Source organism: Emys orbicularis, chromosome 1, assembly GCF_028017835.1.
Source record: "Emys orbicularis isolate rEmyOrb1 chromosome 1, rEmyOrb1.hap1, whole genome shotgun sequence".
Lineage (NCBI taxonomy): Eukaryota > Metazoa > Chordata > Testudines > Emydidae > Emys > Emys orbicularis.
The window spans coordinates 72711315-72729571 of NC_088683.1; the positions used below are offsets into that span (position 1 = coordinate 72711315).

Below are 18257 nucleotides of genomic sequence, written 5' to 3' on the forward strand. Positions count from 1 at the left end.
TAAACCCAAAACATTTAACCCATTTTGATAGTGACAGAAGTACGAGGTCTGTAACTTGGGAATACATAGAAAAAGGTATTGTTGGTAATGTTATGGTAAATTTATAAAAAGTAGTGAAGAAAGCTTGCTATTTTATATTCATTAGATTAGATGAATGTTGTTCTCATATATTATTATTTTACTTTTTCTGGGATTTTTAGACATGCGCTATGATTATACATTCACATATCATCACTAGTATAATATAACAGTTTCTCAATTTTACAAGTCTGCATTGAGCAAGGCTGCAGAATGTTGCTGTGGAACTAGATGTGTGTGTATTGCTTCAAGCTGCTTTTTTTCCAGCTACAAACAGAAGAGGCTTCTTAGTTCATTTCTAATCTAAATATGCAGAGGATATCTTCCTACCTGGCAACAAGTGTCTAAACTGTATTTTTGTGAGATGGAGAAAGACAAGGGTCAGACTCCCAGTACAAAAATCAAAAAAGATTCTATTCTACTGGATTATCCTACACAATATTTCCCCAAAGGGCCAAAGAGGTTATTTGAGTAGTGCCTGTGTTGTACCTTCATCCAACAAATCATGTTTTCGATCACCAAGCCGGGAGGTTCTAAAAAAAGAAGCGATTGCAATATTTGATAACAGGCATGACCATTAATTTGAAAGAACATACACACCACACCATTACTAGCTTATGGAGTGGTGAAGCCTAGTTTGTTTGTTACAGGTAAAAATCATGTGTTGTGAGATTCCTCTCATTTCTATGAGGCTGTACATAATATAACACAAATTCCCGTCTCACTGTGGATAAACAATTTCAGTTCTCCCTCTCACATATACATTTTACTGAAAAGCAAAGGAAAACTGCACCATTTTTTTAATACAGAAGTCTGAAATGACCAGTTAATTTGCATATGTATTCCTCAGTTCATACACACTGGAAAGTGCTTTCTGTTTATTGAAATGTCAGTACATGCTGGTCTGAAGGAAATGGATACACAGTAATTTCCTTTCAAAAAGCATGACCCACTTAGGGAGCAGGATTAAGTTCTGTGCCAGGCTATCGCAACATTTTTATTGAACTAAAATTCTCCTCAGTGTACCAACTACTGATCATCTTCTTGAGTGCTGATGTTTCCACTGGGACCTTTTCATTAGCAGATGTATGTGTGAAAAATACGGTGGCTATATTAACCCATCTTCCCCTTGAATCTACTTCTGAAGAGGGTGAAGCACATCTGTTGTAGTACTCATATGCAGCACATCTATAGCACTTTTCAGATGTAGATCTTCAGGAGTGAAATTCGTCCCTGCTCAGAAGTCAAAGCAAGATCTAGGCACCACTTATGTCCTATTTTGAAGACTTAAATAGTGCACAGTGGGGGATCTCTGTGCAGAAGAGAATTTCACACAATGCTTTTCAAAAGCAGACAAGTCACATTATCCCCTTTTTATAGATGGGCAAACTGAGGCACAGTGAAGTGACTTCCCCAAGGTCATACAATAGCAATGGCAGAGGCTGAAACAGAGCCCAAGGGTTCTAGCTCCAAGGTCTGGGCATTTAGCCACTACACCATGCTGCTTCCTTTATGCCACCTAAAGGGTCTAATGTTTTCACCTGAACTAGCCTTTTGTTTAAGCCAGCATCAGGGCAGAAGCCTCTGGTGTAATAGCACCTAATACTAAAAGTGTCTTGTTTTTGCCAAAGCACATCCTGCTCTGTGGAGCTATTATTCTTGAAACGGAAGAAATGTGAAGTCAGCCTCAAACACTATTTGGAGGAAAAGGCAATCCCATGGATCTCTACTTAAATGTGTGACAAAACAACCCACCCTTTGTCAGTGAATCCCCTTATCTGAGATCAACTGCATGGATGTGATGATGGAATTTAGTGCTCAATTGTTTTCTTTTTAATTTTTTTTGGGGGGGGGAGGGAGCATATTAATGTGTTATTTAAAATGGCCTAGTTTTTTGATTGAAATGCACATTCATTTGAAGTTATATAAAATGAATTTGAAGGGCCTTGGAATCCTGTTAATTCTCCAGCCAACATGCACCAGCTAGACTGTATACCAGCACTTGTGCTTCAACCTTAGCTACTGCTGCTTTTGATGTCTCTTTGAAACTGCCGCAACTTGGGCTGAAGTTGATCTTGAAAGAAAACAGCATTTCAAAAGAAAACATACATTTTCTTTACGTAGAACCAAATTAAGATGTTTAAACTTGACTGAATAGCGGGGAGCAGAGTGGGAGAGGGTCTGCTATCATCTGAAACATAGTTTTTTCCCCAAGAGTGGTTTCTGCGCAAGCCCATTCATTCCATAGTAACATCAAAGTCTCAGGCTGACACACATGTGCCAAAAAGCAGTCCAACTTTTCCAGGCTTTAGGATGTTCAGGGTCTTGAGACCCCCTCTAGTTTTTATATTCACTGTAAATAATCTATGATGTATTTTATTTTTATAAAATAGTGCCAAAGGTGCTAGGTGCTGTACATACATAGAAGGCATGGCAGTATATGCTCTGAAGAGCATGCAGTCTAATAAGTGCATGTCAACACTGCAGCTGGTGGTGCAACTTGCAGCTTGTATAGATTTACCTGTGCTAGCTTTAATCTAGCTAGCTTGCTAAAAATAGCAGTGAAGACAGGGCAGCGCAGGCTGCACAAGGGAGTATATACCCCTGGGGAAAGGCAGGCAGGCTTGTGCAGTCCATGTCGACGCTCATATCTCTGTGTTGTCATTGCTATTTTTAGTGAGCTAGCTAGATTAAAGCTAATGCAGATACAAGCGGCAAATCTCACCTCTTGTTCAGTGTAGATGTACCGAAAGGGCCAGCTTCTGCCTAGCTGTTACTCAGGTGTGCTATGGTACGGATGGGATAAGAAGAGTGCATGAGGGCCAGAACTGCATCCTCTGCACTCGGAGGAGCACAGGGATTACTCTGTACTTACTCCCTTGGGGGGATATGGTGTCCCGAAGAGGGCAAGGAGGGGGTCAGTTGCATGGGCTTGAGTAGTGGGCATGCAATCTTTCCACACCCAGGAATTCCAGAAACCAGCAAAATGCCTCCTCAGGCTCCCAGTGGTGATTCAGTTCTACATTCCCTCTTACTGTAGACTGTGCCTAGCTGGCACAATCAAGCTCTAAAAAGATGAAAAGAGACAGAGTGAAAAAACTACGCCATACAAGCAAAGGGTGTGAGTCTGAAATCCAAGGGAGTTGGACACAGAATCAGGCCCAAAGAGATAGGCCATATGTCTTCTTAGTTCCATTTTTTTATGTAATAAACTGTATGTATTCCCCCTTTTTATACCTATACCCGCTGCTACTCTCGGTTTTTGTTGGTTATTAGTCCTAACCTAGTGTGCCTTGTTTGGCACTTTAACCCTGGCCTCTCTTTCTCATTCACTCGTTTCTTCAAGGTCAGACTCTGATTCCCTTGCTGTCAGTGAAGTCAATGGGATGACTCACAGAGTAATGAGCTACTCGGTGGGATGGATGGTATCAGAGTCTGACCCATTTATTTTTTATTTCTTATTCATATTTTAGCCCTTGCCTATTTGGGGAGAGGGGGTGTCATTATTTTAACTTTTGCCTTTTCTACTTGAAAACAAAATGAACTTAACATTTATAAACCCTTGTATGGGAAAACAGGGCTTGCCCTTATTCTGTGATACTGCCTGGGATTATATATGCAAGCTCTGAACTCTGTTGGTGACCGGAGTAATTTAATGCTGACCACGGACCAGAAACACCAAAATATTGGCCCCTATCACACAAAGAAATGTCAAGACCCTCCCAGACATTTCCTCCTAGATGGAAACTTTATTCTACCAACCTCTTTCTCCAGCCTGAGAGCTAGAGTCCTGCCCCCTAATCCTGAGATTCTTTCTCCCTCCATAGTCATGATGAATTCATCTTCCTTCTCCCCACTCTCCCTTCTCTGATGTACTTCTCTTCTTTGAGCCCAATCCCCCTTCTTTCACAGTCCCCTTCCACTCTAGAGCTCCTTTCTGTGCCCACCTCGAAGTATCCCCTTCCTCCTTTAAAGCCACATTTCTGATCCAAACCCTCCCTCTCAAACTATCCATTCTGTCATGGGCTTCCCCTTTGCACACCAGAGTTCTGTCCCTGAGCCAGAATTTCCTTCCTTCTCCAAAGCCCAGATAGATGAGGGATAAAACATTTTTTTAAAATGTAGACTTACCTTTGTTAAGCTGCTCTTGGTTCTTGCTGTCCTCTCCTCCTCCAGAGCTCACTGGTTCCTCAGTTGTGGGCAGCAGGCAGCAACAGCATGTGAATGTAGGCCTCAGTAAGCATTTGTTTGTTGCCTGCTGTAACTATGTCCCATCCCTCAAGTCAGCCTGGCTATCCTATGAGCTTGTGAGAGTGCTGGGGTGCAGGAATAAGAGGATCTCCTGTCCCTTAGGTTTCCTCATGCAGTTCCTTCAAGGTCCCTGTGTCTAAACAGTTTCCTTAGAGTAGAAGCCCACCTCCCGCAAGTTCAATACCATCAATGAGATGTACTCCAGACTTTCCCCCATGCACACACTTTGTGTTATGATGTACAGCATACAATTTATGGTATTCAGTGTACTTGACCTTGCAAAAGCAGAGAAGTAATGTAATTCTAAAATGAATACTTCTGTGAGGGTACAACCCATTATGCAAGGCAGTGTGGGGAGAGATGGAGTCCTGATACATGAAAGTGCTTGTAACAAAGAGCTCTGTTTACATAAAAGGAAAAATATAAGTAAAATTCACTGCACAGCACCAAAATTATATGTTTAATTCTTAATTAAAGGAGAAAACAAATAATTCCTATGGCAGAAATGTATTGCTAACTTTGTGATAGATGAGCTTATCACATAACATTGTTTCTTGTATGGACAACAAAAGAGTCACCTGGTTTACTGAAACCTTTGTTAGGTATCACACAAATCAACATTCAATTGTGAGTGCTGTCACATTTGTTACACACACCAGCTCTGGGCCTCAAAGAGAGTAGCAGGCAAGTGATATGTTCCTGGGGATATACAAGTAGGAACCATGTGTGTCCCAATACGTGACCCAGTCTTTTATAAGAGACATTTATGATTTAAATAAAAAATAGCCAAATATTGCACTGGAGCTTTGAATTAAAGTAAGAGTGAACTGTATACAATCTTTGATCTTCCAGTAAAATGCACAGTAGAATTTAGTTCAGAAGATCACAATACCTTCTGCAAGTAATAATGTACTAGATGTAACTGTTAATAAACTGCTTTTGTCCAAGATCTACATCCACATCTCAGAATGTTTCTTAAAATTAAATTATTATGGTTACCCAGGGGGGATGGTTTTCCCTTGACATGTAGTTAATGTTCTCACACCTAATTTGTTGTATTTTAGAATTGTAAAGTTAGCTCAATATTGCAATCTGGTCAAAAATAAAATAGGCAAAACCATATGCCCTTTTTCCCATTCTTTTTCGTCACACTCCAGTATTTTTGGGACTCAACTCTCTCTACGCAGTATCATTATATTTCACATATTCATACATCCACGCATATGTTTTGGGAATTCATTTCTGAATTAAATTTCTGAGTAGTTACCTTTTTAGGTTTTTTGAATGCTCTTCTATGCCTCTGTTAAACTCCTCCGGTCTAACGTGATAGTAGGTTCGAGTCGCCCTCCACTCACAGCTGTGCTACTCTTAACTTTCATTGTTTTATTACAAAAATTAAATGAACACTTTTTTAATGCTCCTCATTTCTGTGGCCATGAGAAAGGTGCTGTTGAAATCTGTCCCACAGCGAGGCTGAAGAATGAATCCAGGTGTGAAAGGAGGGTTATATAGGATGTATATATTTTAAACAAACAAACAAACAAACAAAAACACCCCTGCTATTGGACACAGACCTGGCCACAGTGCCCCATGCATTTGTAACCTCCAGCGCTTTTTGTAACTCATGTCTCAGAATGAAGCCTCAAACCCAGAAAAAATTCTAGTTAGTAAACAAAAGCAGCAGGCCATCTGCTCTGCAAACAGATCACCTTAGTGCTCTGCTGTCCACACTGGCTTCCCATTGAACAGAGTTCTGTTCAAAATTTCTGTCCTGATATTCAAAGACCTCCAGGCAACTAGCCCCAGCTGCCTTGTGTTTCTCCCTCCAAAACCATGACCTCCCACAACAGCTACAGACAATGGCACAATGAAACTATCAAGAGGAAGGCTTGTCAGAGTGGAAGACAGAATTTTTTCCACTCCTAGACCTGGACTAGGAAATTCATTCCCACAGAAGGTGACCTTGCACTCCACCACTTTTAGAACTAAATTCAAAATTCATGTATTCAGTGTGGCTCTCTATCAATAACTCCTTACCCCAGACATGTACACACAATATAGGTACTCTGGGAGGAGGCAGGAGTAGGAGATACATTGATAGACATGGGCAGGACATGTTGGGGGGGGTTAATGAGTGCAGGAGACCTCAGGAGCATAGAGGAGGTGGCATGGAATGGGAGCATGGAAGATGGGTTCTGGGAAATGAGAGAGAGCGAGAGAGAGTGTGTACATACGTACGTACAGGGGACCTGAGAAGACATAGCATACATCTACACGGCAATCAGAGGCATAATTGCTACACGTGTAGACATAGCTGAGCTAGTTTGATTTAGCTAGCTCGAGTTACAGTAGTAGTGAAGCCATGGCAGCATGGACTAGCTGCTCAAATATGCACCCAGGGCCCCGGGTGGACTTGTACAGTGCGTGCCACATTTGCTGCTGTTACTCAAGCCAGCTAGATCAAAGCTAGCTTGGATATGTCTACACATGCTGCAGCCACACGTCTTACTGCAGTGTAGACATATCCATAGAGGGAAGCCAGGAAAGTCAGAGTGCTAAAAGTTTTCCAAGTGAATGAAGCCACTCCAAGGAGTGTTTCAGAAGCAGGCATCAGCCAAGAAGCCCTAACAGTCTGGCTTCAATAGAATTCCACTACCAGGGAAGCCGGGAAAGCAATAGGAGGCCCAGAAGCCAGTACAGCAATACTGTGCTTTCTTGTAAATGGCTCTATGCCTCCAATGGACCTTGGGGCATCTGAAGGGTTTGGGGGATCAGGCTCCGTTCTTTCCAGTGGGGTTGGGAGAAGCCCCCTCTACATTTAAGAATGCAGTGGAAACGCCAAGAGATCAATTTGGCATTTCTGTGGGAGGGGTAAGTGAAGACCAGTGAGATTAAAAACTTAGGAAACAAGCATCACATATCAAAACACACAAAAAGCTGAAAATAATGAGTTTTATTTTTATTCATAATATTATCTATACAAATATATATTTATATATTCATGTTCACTTCACTTAAAAAAGCCTTTTCCCAAAGACACTCTAAAGGGCACTGTTCTTCTTGTGTGCATGCTTTATGGTTTGCCCTACTAAAACTAAAGAGGCCAGGGGACCTGTCCAAAAAAAAAAAAAAAAGAAAATTGCACTGTTCTGGTTCCTGTTCTGGTCAAAACTACTAATTCAGAAAAGATCTTAACAGCTAAACGTTTGCAATGTCTGCTCACAGTCTATCCAACAGTTTCATAGCACAATATCTAAATGAATATTTTGCGTCGGTGTTTAATAAGGCTAATGAAGGGCTTAGGAATAGAGGGAGCGGGACACAGGGGAATAAAGGAGGGGCGATTGACATTACAGTATCAGAGGTGGAAGCCAAACTTGACCAGCTAAATGGGACTAAATCGGGCGGACCGGATGATCTCCATCCTAGAATATTGAAGGAGCTGGCGCGAGAAATTGCAAGCCCCTTGGCGATAATTTTTAATAAATCTGTAAACTCGGGGGTGGTACCGATGGACTGGAAAATAGCTAATGTGGTTCCTATTTTTAAGAAGGGGAAAAAAAGTGACCCGGGTAACTACAGACCTGTTAGTTTAACTTCTGTAGTATGCAAGGTCTTGGAAAAAATTTTGAAGGAAAAAGTAGTTAAGGACCTTGAGGTGAATGGCAATTGGGACAAATTACAACATGGGTTTACGAAAGGCAGATCGTGCCAAACCAACTTGATCTCCTTCTTTGAGAAAGTAACAGACCTTCTAGATAAAGGAAATGCGGTGGATCTAATTTACCTCGATTTTAGTAAAGCGTTTGATACTGTGCCGCACGAGGAATTATTGGTTAAATTGGAAAAGATGGGGATCGATATGAAATTCCAGAGGTGGATAAAAAACTGGTTAAAGGGGAGACTGCAGCGGGTAGTACTGAAAGGTGAACTGTCGGGTTGGACGGAGGTCACCAGTGGGGTTCCTCAAGGTTCGGTTTTGGGTCCGATTTTATTTAATCTATTCGTTACTGACCTCGGAACCGAATGTAGGAGTGGGTTGATAAAGTTTGCGGATGACACAAAGTTGGGAGGTATTGCCAATTCGGAGAAGGATCGGGATATTCTGCAGAGAGACTTGGATGACCTTGTAAATTGGAGTAAAAATAATAGGATGAGATTTAATAGTGAGAAGTGTAAGGTGATGCATTTAGGGATGACTAATAAGAATTTTAGTTATAAGTTAGGGACGCATAGGTTGGAAGTGACGGAGGAGGAGAAGGACCTCGGAGTCCTGGTTGATCGCAGGATGACTATGAGTCGGCAATGTGACGTGGCTGTGAAAAAAGCTAATGCGATTTTGGGATGCGTTAGGCGAGGTATTTCTAGTAGGGACAGGGAGGTGCTCCTTCCGTTATACAAGGCGCTGGTGAGACCTCATTTGGAATACTGTGTGCAGTTCTGGTCTCCTATGTTTAAAAAGGATGAACTCAAACTGGAACGGGTACAGAGAAGGGCCACTAGGATGATCCGAGGAATGGAAAACCTTTCCTATGAAAGGAGACTCGAGGAGCTCGGTTTGTTTAGCCTAACCAAAAGAAGGCTGAGGGGGGATATGATTGCTATCTTTAAATATATCAAAGGGATTAATACCAAGGAGGGAGAGGAATTATTTCAGCTCAGTAGTAATGTGGACACGAGAACGAATGGATATAAACTGGCCGTGGGGAAGTTTAGGCTTGAAATTAGAAGAAGGTTTCTAACCGTCAGAGGGGTGAAATTTTGGAACAGCCTTCCGAGGGAAACGGTGGGGGCGAAAGACCTTTCTGGCTTCAAGATTAGGCTTGATAAGTTTATGGAGGGAATGGTTTGAAGAGATAACGTGATTACAGTCAATTAGGCATTAACGTGCAATCGCGGGTAAAATGAGGGTCCGGCTGTAGAATCTTGCCTGTATGCTCGGGGTACTGCTGATCGCCATATTTGGGGTCGGGAAGGAATTTTCCTCCAGGGTAGATTGGCAGAGGCCCTGGAGGTTTTTCGCCTTCCTCCGCAGCATAGGGCAGGGGTCGCAGGCTGGAAGATTCTGTTGTGGGTGGGTCAGCTTTTGTGGCCTGCATCATGCAGGAGGTCAGACTAGATGACCATATTGGTCCCTTCTGACCTTAAAGTCTATGAGTCTATGAGTCTAGATGTAAAGGCTTCAGTATTGACAGTTCTACCCCTGCAAAAGGCCTAATTTTTTGTGTACTATAATTTTTTCCTTTTTTCTCTCATATTTTACAAAACAGATCTGTCAAGGTCCCTGAATCAGATCATTTTGTCAGTGTGGGTACTTAGTACAATGCATCCTTCTTTTCTAACAGGAAAAACAATTGTATCACGGACAACATTTATATACAAACATTGACAAATGCAATAAGATTGTGATGCTTCTCTTTGAAATTTAGACTTGCCTATGATTTCTATATCTCCCAAGTAAAGGTCTTGCCCTTAGTCACTGTTTATTTGTTAACTCTTCACCAAGCTGTATTAACTTAAAGCTTTAAAATAGCAAAAATGATGTTTTTCTTCTAGTTTTTTTGTGTACACCCAGCTTCTCTCAAATTTTAGAGTCTGAGATCAGGCCTCATTCTGTTTGATTTCACTTTGCATTTGTTTGACTACTTGGGAGCCATGGTGAAATGTTTTGGAAAAGCCTGAGTTAGACAGAAGTTGTTTCCCAAGACTTCGAGTGGGGGTGAAATTCTCTCTTTTATTGAAGTAAATAGAGTTTTGCCTTTGACTTCAGTAGGGCCAGGGTTTCACACTGGGACCGTCATTCAGTAACACCCCAATCCAATAACGGGCTGCAGAGATAACTCATATTCTTAAAGTTAAAGCATGTGTTTAAATGCTTTGCCGAGTTGGGGGTTTAAGATTGTTAACATCTGTATCTCTCCAATCCTCACAAATCAAAAGCAAAATTGCAAAGTGTTAAGTAGTGGTTCAAAAGAGTACTTACTAAACTCCTTCTGTTGCCTATGAACTCCAATCAAAATGGTTTGGGACAGTTTCTAAACAGAATAGAGCAAGAGAATGAAAAGGCATTGCTTAAAGAAAAGTTGTACAATTTAACCTTTCTACCATTGGAATGACAGGAGTGCTTTTCAGATGATTACATTTTCCACCCGACTGGATGATCCACAATTCAAGAGTTTATTGGTAAGCGAACAACAGATTTGCCAAGAGTTAGAGAGCTTTGATTTCCAGTCTTTTCCATCTGCTCCACCTCCCATTAATGATTCAGTTCATGAGCAGCCCTGCCTGATCTCTGTTCATGGAAGCAAAATATAGAAAAACGCTAGTTGCCAACTCACTAGTTTATGTTCACCTTCAAAATGCCAAATGCTGCATTACATTATCCCAAAGCCATGTATATCCATGAAAAGAAATTGTTAAGATCTTCATACAACCTTGGTGCTGTATTTTTTCACAAAGAAAGAAAATCCTTATAAGAAACAGAATCCAGCTATATTTAGAATCAGCCTAATAGGATAATATGGCATGTCTATTATTATTCAGACAGATGGAAATTTGCATTGCTTCATTTTAAAGAAGAAGCTTCTTAACAAAAAAAATCTGAGCTTGCTGGTTTTGCAAATAAGCAGTCTACAGGCAAGACACAACTTCCACATTATTATTTTAACAGCCCCTGATATCTGTAGGCCTGGTGCAGCTCTGAACCGACTGGCAGGAAATACTCTACTTTTTATTCTCTAAGAAAGAGTGCCTATGCCATCCTGCAGCACAAAGGCAGGTTTTACCTTTGTGTACTCAAAACATTTCCCAAACAATGAGAATTTTATAAAGTAGCTGGGACTTGACTTAACATTCTCCAAACTGTGCCACAGGTTTAGAGAATTCAGGTTGGAATTCTCTAAATGCAAATAGGTTATAACCAGATTGGGATATGTTATACCTGGGTTCTAGGGTCAGATTAACTCTCCTGTGGGCCCATGGCTATTAGATTTTGTGGGGCCCCTGTGTACAAGTCTTTTTCCTGGGAGGGAGTTTGGTGCAGGAGGGGGCTGGGGATTGGGGTGTAGGAGGGAGTGCGGGGTCTGGGAGGGAATTTGGGTGCAGGAGGGGATTCTGATCTGGTGCAGGGGGTTGGGATGGAGGAGCGCGTGCAAGATACAGGCTCCAGCCAGGAGGCACTTACCACAGGCGGCTCCTGGCCAGCGGCGCAGCAGGGCTCAGGCAGGCTCCCTGCATGCCATGGCCCCACGCTGCTCCCAGAAGTGGCCGGCTGCTGGCACGTCTCTGTTGCCCCCGGGAGCAGTTGGACAGCATGTCTCCGTGCGCTGCCCTCACCTGCAAGCGCCACCCCCGTTGCTCCCACTGGCCAATGGGAGCTCCGGGGATGGTGCTGGGAGAGGGGGCAGTGTGCAGAGCCACCACCCCCTCCCCCCCCAGGGGCCACAGAGACGTACTAGCAGCCAGCCACTTCCGGGAGCAGCGTGGGGCCACAGCATGCAGGGAGCCTGCCTGAGCGCCCCGCTGCACCACGGGACTTTTAGTGGCCCAGAGTTGGAGATCACTGCCTGTAATTTATTTTTTCAGGGTCCCCCTTGAGCCGAGGCCTTGGGCTGCAGCCCCTAAAGCCCCTGCCTTAATCTGGCCTTGCTGGGTTCCCTCACACAGTAACATAGTGTAGTGTGGCCAGGCCCTGTAAAATTAGATGCAGTCCATTTAGGGCCCAGTTTTTAAATTCATTCTCCCTTCTTGCATCAGCAAATAATCGCAGGAACAACATTGTGGGAGCAATTAAATATGACCACAGGTTATTGCGGTTAGGTACCAAATTTTCAAAAAGTATTCTCGATATTTTTGCAAGATGGAATCTCCCCATCTGTGAATCTGTCAACTGCATGTGTCAATTTTGCACACAGGTACTTGTGATCAAAAAGTGCAAGCAACAGTGTTTGTTTGTGCAAAGTTGCACTCTCAAAAACATAGGCAGAGATGTAGCCCCTTTGAAAAAAATCTCGGCTCTTTCTCTTGCTTGAGGCAGCAAATCAGATGGTTACATGCCTAACTGGAATTATTTACTACTATTTGCACAGACAAAAAGATGCCAATTTTTGAACATTTTAAACACAGAACAGAAAAATGATTGCAAAATTAACATGGAAGGAAATGTTGATCATGACATAATGGACACAAACGCAAAACAGAAGATCATATACCAAGTTTTCAGTATTATTCATTCGTGAATCATCTCTGATTTAAAAGACGATAATTTCAAATAACTGGTCTGTTCCTAGATTTAAGAGTTTTAAAAAATCATTAGAAAGCCAAAAGAATGGATTGCAGAATAATGCTAATATTTTTGATAACTTTCACTTAATCGTAACCTCTGCTTTTTCAGAATTTCTTCTAGCTCTATTAGTCTTCAATATATCTATTATGTATTCACTCCTATCACTGACTTGCAATAAGGCCTATTAATATATTCATTTTCTCTTTCTAGTATTAGTTTTCCATTCCCATTTCCTTTATCTGACTTTCTGCCTGATTTACTTTGATGATAAATCAATGTCTTTCCTTTTCAGATAATTTAGTTCATTCATGACTTTTTAATTCATATCTTCATATTAAAATATGATGCTGATTATGTTCATGTCAAATTGATTCTCCCTCTCTCCCTCTTCTTTTTCAGTAACCATATAGCATGATGCTACCACTATGATCCCAATTATTTTAATAGTTTAATTTCATTTACACCATTTCTCCTTCTGAGGGTCCTAATACCATCTTTACCAGCAATAACCCTTTTCACATATAGAAAAAGCTCCATGGCATACTGCTTGCTATTTAGTTTTTTACTCTGATCCTTAAGAATTCTAACTCCAGTTTGCATAGTGCACTTGTGGTACAGGGATATCTCAATCATAATATTTATAAGTATTAGTTAAAGTAACACAGTTAATCTGAAGCTGAATGCAACCTTATAAAAATATGGAGAAATTTATTCACAATATCATAGATTTTAAGGCCAGAATGGATCGTTATGGTCATGTACACTGACTCCCTGCGTAACACAGGTCACAGAACCTCACCCAGCAATTTCTACATCAAACCGATAATTTCTGTTTGAGCTACAGCTTTTAGAAAATACATCCATTCTTGTTGTAAAGACTTCAAGCAATGGAGAACCCGCATCCCTAGGTAAATTGTTCCGATGAATAATTACCCTTTCTGTTCAAATTTTGCACTTTACTTCAAATCTGAAGTTGTTGAACTTCTGCTTCCAACCATTGGCTCTCATTATGCCTTTTTCTGCTAGTTTAAACAGACCTCTGCTATCAAAAATCTCTTTGTGTAGTTACTTGTAGACCAAGTCGCCTCTTAGCCTTTGAGCTTCTTTAGTCTCTCATTATAAGGCAAATTTCTAGACCTTGAATCATTCTTGTAGGTCTTTTCTGAAACCTTTTAAACAACAAAACAAAAACAATCCCACATACTTTTTCAACATCCCTTTGAAGTGGAGAACCAGATCTGGGCAAAGTATTCCAGTAAAGGACTCTCTAATACAACATACAGAGATAGTAACACCTCTCTGCTCCTACTTGATATTCCCCTGATTTTATGTCCAAAGATCACATTTGCCATCATATCTACAGCATGGCACTGGAAGTTCGTGTTCAGTTGGTTACCTACCATGACCATTAAATTCTTTTAGTGTCACTACACTCCAGGATACAGTGGTCTATTATTTAATCTATAATTAACTAGCCCAGTGCCTATTTCCACACAAGCCCTGGGATCAGTAACAGGAAGGAAACAAGATTCCTAGAGAAAGATTTTTAGATTGTTTCAAACCCAATTCTTTGAATGAGCTCTTTGTATGTGCCCCAGGAGACTGGTCTGGGGAATGATATAAATCATAAGAATGATCAAAGGCCATTAACCTAAAGAAAGCACATGAGCCATATTATAAGGTATGTTCCAAGCTCATCCCCAAATCATTTGCCTTTTATTCTCCATTTCAGTTAGTTACATTTCTATTAGTTTCCACCAGGATTGTGCATGCACCTTGACGTGTTCACAAAAGTTCCACGATACAGAGTTTCACAACTGGGATAGTCCCTACATTCAGGATACCAGGATGACAAACATATTCTGGAGAAATTCTCATTAAATAGGATGGGGAGAACATAATTAATACACTGTACCAACTACAATGCATCAAAGACATAGAACAGACTAGATCAATTTACCACAAAACTCACAAAAAGTAATTGATCAAAGAATATCTCTCTTATGCAAAATATACATTTTTAGGATATAATTTTAATACATATTTGATATTTATTGATGTTGCTTCTGCGATAGTTTGAATAAAAAACCCAAATATTCTTGCTGACAGAATTTTATTTCTCATAATACTTATAGTCTGAGGTAACAATGAAAAAAGACTGTGTACTGTGAACAAAGTCTGTGATGTTTGTCTGCAGTCACATTTCTCTTATCAAAGTGAAAAGTAAACAAAAATTGGCATGTACACTGGAATTCATAAAAATATAGATATGGCAAACTGAGAAAACAAGAACTTGTAGCAAAACCCACTCTGTCCATGGTCATGACCCTTGCAAAAAAAATACCTTTGTTATGAGGGAAGTGAAGACAGATGTAGTTTACATCACTACAATTATAAGTGTGTGCCTTTGCATGATCCACAGCACGACCATACTGCGGGAACCAGGGAGAATACACAGAGAGAGGCACGTGGTTCTTTGCATGGAGTCTGAGATATGATGACTTTGAATTCAGCTTCCTCTGACATAGATGGCAAAAGCTGATATTCCATGCACACACATTGTATTTACAGCTGACTCATCAGCAGTGACTAGTCACCTCTTCCACTGGCAGCAGCAATTGAAATCAGTCCTTCATCTTCATAATAATCTCTACTTCCCATGTGACGGCTCAATGACCTGTTCAATGCACGAGTTGTTTATCATGGCCCATTCAGCAGCAGTAGTCTCTTTCCAGTACAGTCCTTGGTATGGCTAAATTCCATTGTCCCTTTTTCAGCAGTCAAAAATCCATGATAAATTCTGTACAACACTGTAGTCAATATAACAGCAGCACCAGATATTATATTAATTCCTTTGCTAAAAAGCTGTTTGCAATTATCTCTCTCTATTGGCAATGTTTTACCAAAACTAAATCATTGTACATCTCTAAATATCAGAAATGTATACTTTGATAAATATATTATAGTACAAGAAGTCTGACATGCAGGTCATGCTGTAGAGCTAGGCTACATACAGAAGAATATGTTACATGGTCAACAATAAAAGTTATTTCTCTTCCTAACAAAAAATATAAACATATGACAGTCAGGGATTATTCAACAATCTCAAGGATCTCTTAAGACTTAGTTTCGCGCTTTTTTTTTTTCTTCCATAAGACTTTGTTGTTGGGTGTCTTTTTCCTCACCAGCCCAAAATATCAAATCTACTACTGCATTTGTACTGTTGCGTAAACAGGTTCTTGCTTTTTAAATTGAAAGAAAAAGCCACTGGAGGGGATACAGTTTGAATACAGTAATGAATGTTGGTTGCTAGGTAGCGGGATTGATGCGGCTGCAGTAGACAACCAGTTAGAATGGCAAAATCATTGCTAAATCCCACGTTTCAAAGATCTTCAAAGTTCCCACATTAGGTAGGCTAAAGGATATTAACTTACATTTGAAATGTATAGTCTGTACCAAAAAGGGGGGAAAGGAGAAAATGTACTCAACAGTTAATCTTAAAAGATGGGGACATTTTAAAGGTACTTCTGTGCTTTATGGAGACAGATGAAGAATACAGCAGACACGTAGCAAAACAGACAGACGAAACAACATATAGAACAAAGCACCTCAAAAAAACACTGACTGAAGAAATTTATGAAGCTCATGAATCATATTTAAGGCTGGTCAAACCCCTTTTGAGAACTACTGCCCTCCTATATTTGTACAGATAAAAGCAATAATCTTCTTGCTTTTACATGGCACTCTGCCTCTGAAAATGTTGAAGAACCCTGGAGTAGAAAAATGACTACAGTACCAAGCAGCACTTGCTAGCTTAAAATTGCAAGCCTGGATGGTGTTTACCTTTCTTTCATGTTTTGTGCCTTCCCCAAGCCATTAAGAAAGAGATCTGGCCTCAGCTTGCGTGTAACCAGTAATGACAACCTCTTTGCAGTTATCTGTGTGCAAACAACCGGAGACATTCAGAACTCTGATACAGCAGTCTAGTACCAAAGTTAATCAAGAAATCAAACCATTTAAAAACAAATAATTTAAAGAAATTTAAAAGGTTAAACAACAAAAAACAATCCCACATACAGACCATTTCATCAGTGCTTTCATTTCAGCAGGATGGTACAATGCAAGAACACACATCCAGAGCCATCTATGGTCCCAGTAATCTGCAACACTGCTGTCAGGTGATGGAGACAGTATGATCCATGCAAATGATCAGACCCAAATCACATTGTGTGTGACAAAGACAAGATTCCAGACATCTTCAGAATGGGTTAGAGTCACAAGTAATGAAGGTTCAATGGAGTGATTGATTATCATTTGGAAGCACGTTGTTTTAAATATATCTCCCTGAAAATACACTTATTTATTGAATATACTGGCCAATGGAGTCTACTAGCTGTCCTTTTATTGCCATGGTAAAGTAGGACAATATAGTAGATAAAAGGAGAAGCACTACTTTAGACAATCTTAAAAGCCAAGATAAGAATCTTCAGCTACCCAAGTGGCATTTCTTACTACTGACATTTATATCATGCAGAATTTATACTGTATTTATGGAACCTACAGTTAATGCTACATTTATTTCCATAATGTGGTAAACAGTATTTGAATTAATGCTATGTAGCCGATTGATGCCATCTGGTTTACAATATAGATGGGATGGGAGATCGAGAGCGTCTTAAAGGACAAGGTGAGCTGTAGGGTGATGTTACTGGAGACAGTCTCAGAGCATTGCCTGCCAAGCCAGCTATGTTGTTTAAGCTTCGGGATTTTTCGTATCCTTTTATGAGAAAATGCACAGACATCAGTTGAATTCAGCCAGAAAATAGACAAAGACAAACAATACAATGCAATGTAATCAAATGTGCTATTTTGGGTTCAAAGGGACTTTGCCTGCAAAGAGCTCAATGCTGAGACAAAAGAGAAAAAAACGGGATCTTAACGTAGCTGTCCTTTCCAATGAGAATAAACAAAGCCATCACAAATCATATGTGCTACATACTTTTAGACCTACTTTTCAGTACAAATCCACTGGTTTTAGTAGGGTTCAGCTAAGTGCAAATCAAGTAATGATTTGGTCATTCATAGAGTACTATTGACTGATTGCTGTAGATTGTGTCATTTGAGTAATATACTCAAGGTCTTTAAAAGAACAGATTGTAAAAAAGTGTTAGAAAGATATAATCTGTGTTAAACCCAATTTCTAATATGATCAGATTTTCCTTAATGTACAGAAAACTACATAGTTATATAAAGTAATTTTATAGTTATTCATGTAGAGGATGAAATAATGTTGTTGGTAAAGAGGCTCTATCTTCAGGAATGTTAAGGCTCAGACTTTGTATCTAATATAAAAGTATAATAAGATAGCTAAATTTGCAATTTCTTTCTGATTTGCAAAGTTAAATCACAATTATTTGCAGTCTTTATTTAACTGATTCTAATGAAAAGCACAACATGACTGCTCATAAGCCTAACATGATGAAAAATTAATTCTGAAATTGGGTAGTCACATCTAAAAACTCACAATTTGGGGGGAACATTGCACTTGCAAACATTTCTGTTCACATATACTGTTAGGTCAATCTACCCACTTTATGCTGCATATAGATTTGTCTGAATTTAGTAGAGACTGTGCTTTTAAATC

At 40.2% G+C, this 18257-nt stretch overlaps 1 protein-coding gene across 7 annotated transcripts in view; it reads right to left on the minus strand.

Annotated features, from left to right (window-relative positions):
- Positions 1–15313: 15313 nt before the first annotated feature.
- KCNC2 (potassium voltage-gated channel subfamily C member 2) overlaps positions 15314–18257 on the minus strand; it is a 159033-nt gene continuing 156089 nt past the window's right edge. For 4 of the 7 annotated variants that reach the window (XM_065415493.1, XM_065415467.1, XM_065415453.1 and 1 more), the window contains one exon: positions 17254–17390. In XM_065415493.1, coding sequence (XP_065271565.1) covers positions 17254–17390 — 137 coding nt within the window. Of the gene's footprint in view, positions 15424–16489; positions 16552–17253; positions 17391–18257 lie in introns of those variants that run through there. The other 3 variants (XM_065415502.1, XM_065415483.1, XM_065415460.1) reach the window with 2 other exon arrangements.